Source organism: Octopus sinensis, unplaced genomic scaffold (assembly GCF_006345805.1).
Source record: "Octopus sinensis unplaced genomic scaffold, ASM634580v1 Contig07101, whole genome shotgun sequence".
NCBI classification, from domain to species: domain Eukaryota; kingdom Metazoa; phylum Mollusca; class Cephalopoda; order Octopoda; family Octopodidae; genus Octopus; species Octopus sinensis.
This window is the reverse complement of record NW_021829832.1, coordinates 163,862-173,889: the sequence shown is the minus strand read 5'-3', so window position 1 is coordinate 173,889 and position 10,028 is coordinate 163,862. Positions and strand designations below refer to the sequence as shown.

Here is a 10,028-nt window from a genome sequence, read left to right as displayed (position 1 = left end):
GAAGGTGATGTGTGTGTTTATAGTAGACTGTCTGGTATGATTTGTTAGTCCAGGCATCGGAGAGGATAGTGGAGTATATGCACAAATATGCAGAACGACACAAAAGAGAGCGAATGGTATGGCTGGGTTATTACTCCACAGAGGGAGCAGATGAGACTGTCTCGACAGGAGGAAGTACGTGCTGTCCAATCGCTGTGGCGTTCACTCAATAAGTACGTCGTGCCGGTGAGTGTCCTCCATGTATGGTAGATTGTGGAGGAGCATCTTCAGGCCGAACAAGACGAAATAGACAAGTATAATCAGTTGCTTAGCAATCTGTTATAACTGTTGTTTTTCATTCAAGTTTTTGAATTGTTTAGTTTTTTTTTTTGCTTTTTAAATTTAATAAACAATAATAAATTAATAGTTAATCAGAAACTAAGCAGATCTCACTCCAGCTCGCTGATATCCACTCTCCTTCTCTTGGAAGAAGAGCCTACTTCCAGCTGCCTCTTACTCCCCATTACCACATCTGATTCAACCATTGCATCTTCTTTAGCATTCATTGGGTCGTCTTTATCTTTGCATGCCATCTCCACATACCGGTTGGAAGCAGAAGCGTATTTTTCACCAGATACCTTCATTCCGTGCTTGTGTTCGATCATCATTCTCTCGAGCGTTCTTTTCAGTACAACGGATTGGATGTATGTCCTCGTTCCTGCTTCAATAGATAGTTTCTTCATATAATTTTTGAAGCATTTCGAGACAACTCCATCCCATGTCATAACCACAGGAATTATTTTTACTTGACAGCTATACAGAAGCGAAAGCTCACTTGCCAATAGGTCATACTTGTGACACTTTTCAACCTCCACTTGCTTGAGGCGATCCTGTGAAGTAATACCCACTTCAATTAGATTTATTTCGTTTCTGACTTTGTCGTGGACAAAGATATCTGGCTTGTTATATTCTACTTTTGTTTCGGTGAGGATTGTAGAATCAACCCTGATTTCAACTTTTCCCGTCGACAGTGTTGACTGAACAGAATGTCCCTTTAATCGTCTTGCTTTTTTGAGTCCATATATTCGGCACAAGTTAAGGTGAATACACTTCACAACTTCCTTGTGTCTCCGGAGATAATCACTGTTGAGCATTTTACCACACTGAGTAGCCATGTGGTCAACAGTTTTCTTGCTTTTCTTACAATGATTGCATAATGAGTCAGCGGATGCAAAGAACAAGTTTCGATCTTGCAAAAGACAATACAATGTTCGCTTCGTGGCCCATTATTTCCATTAGATAGCCATTCTGAGGATGCAGGTAAATCAACATTAGGTTCATCCATACATTTGAAAAGCACAGAATTTAGTGCTTTAGAACTAATTTTCTTTTGTAAATATTGTATCTGACTGGACTTTAGAGACTCCATAGTAATACTCTTCTTATCAATAATTGCATATTTGGAGGATAGAAATCCTGCGATCATAGCCAAATGCCATTTATTCATTTTAATTACACGCAGAATCCCCGCCCTCCGTAAGCATATAGTTGACATATTTTCCAGACTCGTAAGGAACTGGAAAAGCATTAGTTCACTTTTGAAAGTAACTGATGAAAGCCCTCTTCCAAGAGCCTTCCGGTTTAAATACAGTCTCTCTTTATTTGCAGGTTTGAGATGTAATCTGAGCGACGTAAGCAATTGCCGTATTTGTCTGTCAATATCATCAAATTCAGAAGGTTCAATATTGATTAGCCCAATATAATAATTATATAGTGACAATGCATATTCATTTATAGCACGAAACAGATTCACAGAGTTGAGTTTTGTTTTCGATAGCATAGTTATCCTCTTCTTAACATTCTCAAAGATAGAGTCCATAACTCTATTCTTAAGAACATTGCTTCCATCATCCTCAAGTACACCCAAATACCGATATCCATTGATTCCGTCAATAGTCTTACAACATGATAATGACTCCAAATTAGACGCTGATTTTTCTGAATTCATTTCCAAACCAACAATTTTAAAAAATCCGTTAACAGCTTCCATCATTTTGAGTAAAGTGTCTTGTTTGAGAGCAAATATTTTTAGATCGTCAATAAATAGCAAATGATTAGTAGAATATGTTAACATATTGGGATCTTCCTGGTTAAGTTCAAGTTTTGGAAACACGGAATTAAGATCCTGCTTAGAGGATCTAATACCATAACAAATAGTAAAGGAGACATGAGTCTCCCTGTAAAATTCCTCGGTTTAACTTCACTGATCCAATTCTTCTACCTTCCATATGCAGCTTTACTGCCCACTTCTTAACTACGCTCTTCACAAAGTTTACGATCCAAAGCGGGATTCCAGAACAATCCAAAACGTGAAACAAAAAATCATGATCAACTGAGTCATATGCTTTCTTCACATCGACCCAAGCAGAATAAAGACCATTCCCGTACTCCTTGTTCAAACATTGGTTAATGAGAGCTTGCTCCTTGGCGCCTTGACAATACTTCCTCGTTCCAAGTTGGTTGTCTGAAATTAGGCCAAATGCCTCGACAAAATCAGCCAGTTTTACATTAACACATTTGGTGACAAGTTTATGCAATGTCGGCATACACGTTATAGGACGTAAGTCCTTCGGGGTCTCACAATCCTCTTTTTTAGGAATCAAATATGTTATTCCAGTGTAAAACCAATTTTCAGGCATGTACTCTCCATTAATTATTCGGGTTATCTCGTGACACAGAAATCCATGTAATGACTCCATCTTCTTAATGAAAAAGTTATATATCCCATCACACCCACATGCCTTCCAGTCAGGAAGATAGTCAATAACATTTCCAAAAAACTCTTCCGTAAACTCTGGAAGCATATGTTGAGCACAAGTAGTTGGTTTTCCAACAACATCATAAGATTGAGGCCTCTCATTTCTCTCGCTCCAGACTTTTTGCCAAAAAGAGACACATTCTTCATCATCAAATCCATACAGCGTCACTTCCTCTTTCATTGATAAGTCTCGATAGAATCTTTTTCGATTTAATTCGAAGCACTAATTATCCTTACGAAATTGCTTCCCTGTTGTGGTTTGAAATAAATTATTTAATTATAAATATTGAATGGACCTAGTTGGCCGGTTTGTTGTGGTTTGATTGAGTTAGTAGACAGTGCCGGATATGTTTGCAGTATGAAGAGGAAGACGTGGAGAGTGTACTGATAAGTCCATGTGCATGTAAGGGGACTAACAAGTGGGTTCATCAGAGTTGTATAAACACGTGGATAGACTTGAAACAAGATAGAAATATGGACACCGTGGAGTGCTCTCTTTGTAGACACAACTATTGCATAATATACCCCAAATCAGGTGGTGATGTCAATTTATTGAAGGAGTGTTGTTAGAAGTGATGAGACAAATCTCCCATTGGTTGGAAAGTGCAGCGTCGATTGCTGGAATGGCCATGTTGGGAGTGTCCGTGTACTGGAGTGCCACCACCTACGGGGCATTCACTGTTGTCCAAATTTTGGGTCCCAGAGATGCCGGTCGCTGGTTTGACAGATGCAGTATGGGCGACCTTCTGTTGGGTCTTCCTTGCATTCCTCTGGCACTTCTCTCATGCCGGAGAATCAGTCTGCATAACCAATTGGTCGAATTTGTGACAATGAGCAGTCCTGTGGAGGAAGTGGAGGAGGACGAGGAATCTGCTTTGTATTCAATGTTGGGTTCCTTCTCCTCTGCTCTCTTTTTGCCCACAATATCAATATGTTTGGGTCGACTTATGTTTAGTGGTGATGCACTCAGGCAGACTATTTTGGTTGGGTTATCAGTATTTATATTCAGGGAGGACTTGCCTTTGTTGTAGGAAAGACTCTCATCAAGACGTATTATCATCATCAAATGCGAATCAGACGGGACAGGAGACTTATTGTTAATTATACTGAAATTTAATTCGTTGAGTACATTTGTTTGTATCAAGCATAGTTATATATTGTTTGTGGGATATTATACTATGAGGGAAATAGAATGATCTTTTGTCGAGATCTATCGTACAAATGTTCACTTTTGTTAGGGTAATATTCAAAGATGAGTTCAGAATAAGAAATGTTATACCATTAGATTTCTGTGGTTTGTTAATTGAACACTTTGGTTTTGTCCAAGCTATTTAGATTGGATCCAATTAGTTTTTTAGACAATTGTTGATTTAATTCACGACGCTTGGTCGTGTCTTCACATTTTCCTAGTCTTTTTTTTATCTTTAGAATCTATATAGGCGATGTTATGTTCAATGCACTCACTGCAATCTGGCTGAAAGTAACGTCTTTTGAGTCTTCCACCTTATTTTGCTTTCTCCATGATTCTTTAGAACTTCGATAAATATGTGTAAGCATCGTAAGTTCCGTTTTGTCTGAGTTTACGGATAAAAACCATTTCGAAACAAAATAGTAATCATTATAAAACATGTCCAATTAAAAAAAAGATAGGCGTTCCATGACTTGTTTGCCCCACTGTAGGTGTGAAAGTACTTAGAGAATGTACTGGAATGTTTAATATTTTCGGAAACAACTGGGTTGCAGTGTGTGGTTAGCTTCAACATGCATGCCAAATAGGGAATCAAAGTGGGAAGCTAGAATACTGGCTTTTTCGACGTCCTCAGTGACATTACAGTGATAGGGGACGAACACTCCCCTCTGTTAAGAAGTTGAATTGTTTTAAACATATTTGGCTCATTTTTGTATTTCATATTTTCGGAAATTCGTATTTCTGCTTTTTTTCGACTACAAATTTTTATAATTTTTTTTCAATCAAGTTAAAGATGAGAAAACAAATTAAGTTAGGAATGTCCGGGGGGCTAAAGCACGCACCCTCCTGCGGAAAGTACCGCATGCGTGTTGCCACGGAGAATGGCGATGGATATCCGCTGCAATAGCCACGAAACCTCGCGTAGCTCTTTCGTCCTGTGGGCCAATTTCCTCCAGATGTCGTTGATGAAGGCCGAGGTTAGAGGTCCTGCGACGCCCGATGTCTCCAAAGCGATTGTTACGAATATAAAACGGCGTCCAAGTTCTTGGTATTTTTAATTTTGGCCGTCTCAGCCTTTTTCCGCAGCGGACCCGGGGGAAGTGGCAGATGACATGATTTCCGATGGAGAGAAAGAGTCGATGCACGTAGCATCCCAGACGAGGCACTTGCCTTCCCGAAAAGGAAAGATTGTCATTCCGTCTGGGCGTTTGCCATCACCACGGTCCAATCCGACAGGCTCAAGTTGTGACGGAAAGCCTGCAGCCTTGAGGGCTCTAAACACGACATTTTTATAATTGTTTCATTTTTATGAATACTGCGTGCGGAGTTATTTTATGTTTTCAGGTAAACTCGTATTTTCCAACTGTAGTCTGAGTTCTTTTTGTATTAAATAAAGTTTACCAATTTCCGGAATGCGGGCTACAAGTATAATTTCCCAAAATAAGAACTCTACTAATCTAGTCAATGTAGCTTTACTTATGAAATAAAAAAAACTAATTAACTAAATAGTTGCCTAAGTCCTCAGCCTTTCGGTATATTTCGAAGAAAGATGTGGTCCACCCCCATCATATAAAAAACTAAATGAATTAGTATAATCATCAGAATAAAAATAAAGTCATAACGACACATGAAATAGGCTACGGACCCAATCTCAATGCGTTGTTCTTATTCGCCTTTTATTCATCACATGATTATAATATATTTGTTGAATTTAAGTAAATAAATCCTAAATTCTTAATAATTTCCTTATTAAAATGTGACAACAAAAACTAATAGCGTGATATAAATAAAGTTAAAAGCATAAAATTTAAATAAATTTATTGTCTAAGAAATAAAAAAATTTACTCGGTAAAAATGAATAAAATTTTGAATTATAAACATTATTTTGTCACAAATTAAAACAGATCGACAAATTTTAGATTAGCGTTTCTCAACCTTTTTTTAATGGGGCCCCGCAAAGTGCTTTTAAAAAATTTCAGAGACCCCCTACTATCGATTTTATCTTCATAATGTAATTAAACTGCCTAATGGGATTTTTGATCTTACATCCATTACCTTTTGCTTTTCAGATGGAGGTAGTGTTTGATTGGAATGAGAATTAACGATTTCCAATTCTGCAGATAATTTTGAAATTTTCTTTTCAATATTTTCTACCCATGTGCTCTGTCTCTCATGGTTAGAGATAAATATGCACATTGAGCAGCATATAGAATATCAGAAATGCTATTGATATCATTAGGATGATTATCTTTCGTAATATAATATATCGCCCAATTCAATGCTGTCAATCTATCAGTTTTCAAATATTTATTTTGAATTTTTGCAGTTGGTTTGCGTGAATCCCTTGGAATCGATTCAATATTCTTAATTTGTATATTCAACTCTTCTAGACCAGAAGATAATTTTTGAGAATGAAATAAGCAGGGTGGGGATCAATATCTGCAAGTGGCATAAACAATCTGAGACACCCACTCAGCTTCAGAAACACAAATAGCATCATCGATAATGGCCGAAAGGGAATGCAAGTTAGTTGGGGTAGTAGGGTTCCCAGCAATTGGATTGTCATGAATACTAGTCCTTGTGCTGTTATCCACCCCCAGAGAGGACACTCCTGCACTTGTTATGTTATTTTTATCCTTTTTCGATTTCCTCATATCATTAAATAAAATAATAATAATAATAATAAATTAGGAACGGACATACACAACACCACAACAACTAAAATTCTGTTTAGTTCATAATAAATTATTTAATTATACATATTGAATGGACCTAGTTGGCCGGTATGTTGTGGTTTGATTGAGTTAGTAGACAGTGCCGGATATGTTTGCAGTATGAAGAGGAAGACGTGGAGAGTGTACTGATAAGTCCATGTGCATGTAAGGGGACTAACAAGTGGGTTCATCAGAGTTGTATAAACACGTGGATAGACTTGAAACAAGATAGAAATATGGACACCGTGGAGTGCTCTCTTTGTAGACACAACTATTGCATAATATACCCCAAATCAGGTGGTGATGTCAATTTATTGAAGGAGTGTTGTTAGAAGTGATGAGACAAATCTCCCATTGGTTGGAAAGTGCAGCGTCGATTGCTGGAATGGCCATGTTGGGAGTGTCCGTGTACTGGAGTGCCACCACCTACGGGGCATTCACTGTTGTCCAAATTTTGGGTCCCAGAGATGCCGGTCGCTGGTTTGACAGATGCAGTATGGGCGACCTTCTGTTGGGTCTTCCTTGCATTCCTCTGGCACTTCTCTCATGCCGGAGAATCAGTCTGCATAACCAATTGGTCGAATTTGTGACAATGAGCAGTCCTGTGGAGGAAGTGGAGGAGGACGAGGAATCTGCTTTGTATTCAATGTTGGGTTCCTTCTCCTCTGCTCTCTTTTTCCCCACAATATCAATATATTTGGGTCGACTTATGTTTAGTGGTGATGCACTCAGGCAGACTATTTTGGTTGGGTTATCAGTATTTATATTCAGGGAGGACTTGCCTTTGTTGTAGGAAAGACTCTCATCAAGACGTATTATCATCATCAAATGCGAATCAGACGGGACAGGAGACTTATTGTTAATTATACTGAAATTTAATTCGTTGAGTACATTTGTTTGTATCAAGCATAGTTATATATTGTTTATTGGATATTATACTATGAGGGAAATAGAATGATCTTTTGTCGAGATCTATCGTACAAATGTTCACTTTTGTTAGGGTAATATTCAAAGATGAGTTCAGAATAAGAAATGTTATACCATTAGATTTCTGTGGTTTGTTAATTGAACACTTTGGTTTTGTCCAAGCTATTTAGATTGGATCCAATTAGTTTTTTAGACAATTGTTGATTTAATTCACGATGCTTGGTCGTGTGTTCAAATTTTCCTAGTTTTCTTTTGATCTTTAGAATCTATATAGGCGATGTTATGTTCAATGCACTCATTGCAATCTGGCTGAAAGTAACGTCTTTTGAGTCTTCCACCTTATTTTGCTTCTCCATGATTCGTCAGAACTTCGATAAATATGTGTAAGCATCGTAAGTTCCGTTTTGTCTGAGTTTACGGATGAAAACCATTTCGAAACAAAATAGTAATCATTATAAATCATTAATCTTTGGCTCATTTTTGTATTTCGGAAATTCGTATTTCTGCTTTTTTTCGACTACAAATTTTTATAATTTTTTTTCAATCAAGTTAAAGATGAGAAAACAAATTAAGTTAGGAATGTACAGAGGGGAAATTCCGGGGGGCTAAAGCACGCACCCTCCTGCGGAAAGTACCGCATGCGTGTTGCCACGGAGAATGGCGATGGATATCCGCTGCAATAGCCACGAAACCTCGCGTAGCTCTTTCGTCCTGTGGGCCAATTTCCTCCAGATGTCGTTGATGAAGGCCGAGGTTAGAGGTCCTGCGACGCCCGATGTCTCCAAAGCGATTGTTACGAATATAAAACGGCGTCCAAGTTCTTGGTATTTTTAATTTTGGCCGTCTCAGCCTTTTTCCGCAGCGGACCCGGGGGAAGTGGCAGATGACATGATTGCCGATGGAGAGAAAGAGTCGATGCACGTAGCATCCCAGACGAGGCACTTGCCTTCCCGAAAAGGAAAGATTGTCATTCCGTCTGGGCGTTTGCCATCACCACGGTCCAATCCGACAGGCTCAAGTTGTGACGGAGAGCCTGCAGCCTTGAGGGCTCTATAGAGGTTACAGAATCGTCGTCGAAAGCCAACAAGCCTTGATAATCTTCAAGGCAAACTTCATTCAGATATTTGGCTCCGATAAAAATTTCGAATGGTATTTTTCTTGTTGTCTCGTGAATGGTGTAGTTGTACATGAATATAATTCGTTTAAGGCAGGTTAAATAACTGCCAAATTTATTCTCTGAAGCGGTTGTTGACGAAATCCACCTTTTTATTGATTGAATCTTAATGTTAAATTACCTTGTATCTACCTTTCAACTTGACCTTGTATCCAAGGGGAACGAGGTCTACCAAACATCTGATTAGTGCCGAACTCGAGGCACATCGCATGCATTTTAGAATATATCTATCGCGCGGATTTTTAGCAATGATTGGAGTGACTGTAGGTTTAGTAGCCATTGTTTTTTTTGAAAACAATAGCTACACCGACGAATGATTGCAGAAATTTGGTCTCTAGTGCAATTGTAAAAAGTTCTTCTTAAAATACTGAATAGTCGGTTTCGTCAAAAATGATATTTGTTATGTTCAGCCTAAAAATAATTGTAGGAACTACTTCTATATAGGCTCTTTTAAGTTCTAGTTCATCAGTGGCAAAGTATCTCATTTTTATGTTTTTTATCTAGAATTCTATACAACGGAGATTACCACAATGAATGTAAGATCATCTTCGAAAATAAATTTTTTAGATAATCTTCTGAACCTTTCCTTTTCAGCTTTACATAGCTCCATTGGAAAAGACCTGATTCTTGAAAATTTCTAACTATATCTATCTGTTCAGTTGACAACAGGACAGGAGACATTGTTGATGCACCTCCTAATTCCCATTGGCAGAGGGACCAATTAGAAAACACTCTTTCCGAGGTGTTCCTTCGACTTCGTAATCGGACGGATCGCGGATTAATTTAGTTAACTTTTGATTATCTGTCTTTTAATAAAGATTTGATATTATAAGGCATCCTTCTTTAACTTTGCTCTGATGCAACAAATATTTAGAATATAAATTGCGGAGCCCAGGCTGCTGCAAGCCTTGGTAGCGACGTTACCGAAAAAGAGTCGACGCAGGTGGCGTCCCAAACCAAAGACTTGCTTTCCCTGAAAGGAAGGAAATGGGCGATAGGTCCTTTAGAGTGGAAGGGAAACCAGTCGACCTAGACAGCATAATCACTTACGTCAAAGTTCTATGTCTGTTCCTACATATCACAACAACTTCGAGAAAGTATTTTAAACATTAGACAATAAATTCTTTAATTGAGAGAACTCAAGTCCTGACAAAGAATTTCGTTTGTCATTTCCCGCGGTAGCAACAAAGCAGTTGTCTTTGTCGATAAAAGTTAGGCGCTGTATTT

At 38.3% G+C, this 10,028-nt stretch overlaps 2 protein-coding genes across 2 annotated transcripts; one reads left to right on the top strand and one right to left on the bottom strand.

Annotated features, from left to right (window-relative positions):
- Window positions 1-1,090: 1,090 nt before the first annotated feature.
- On the bottom strand, window positions 1,091-2,113 carry LOC115227713. The gene has a single exon (XM_029798460.1). The coding sequence runs from the start codon at window positions 2,111-2,113 to the stop codon at window positions 1,091-1,093; it is 1,023 nt and encodes a 340-aa protein (XP_029654320.1).
- A 1,259-nt stretch (window positions 2,114-3,372) lies between these two features.
- LOC115227712 (E3 ubiquitin-protein ligase MARCHF5-like) lies at window positions 3,373-7,545 on the top strand. Its single transcript, XM_036498715.1, has 3 exons — window positions 3,373-3,674; window positions 6,798-6,997; window positions 7,033-7,545. The coding sequence occupies exons 1-3, from the start codon at window positions 3,373-3,375 to the stop codon at window positions 7,491-7,493; spliced, it is 963 nt and encodes a 320-aa protein (XP_036354608.1). The 3' UTR covers window positions 7,494-7,545.
- Window positions 7,546-10,028: the final 2,483 nt, after the last annotated feature.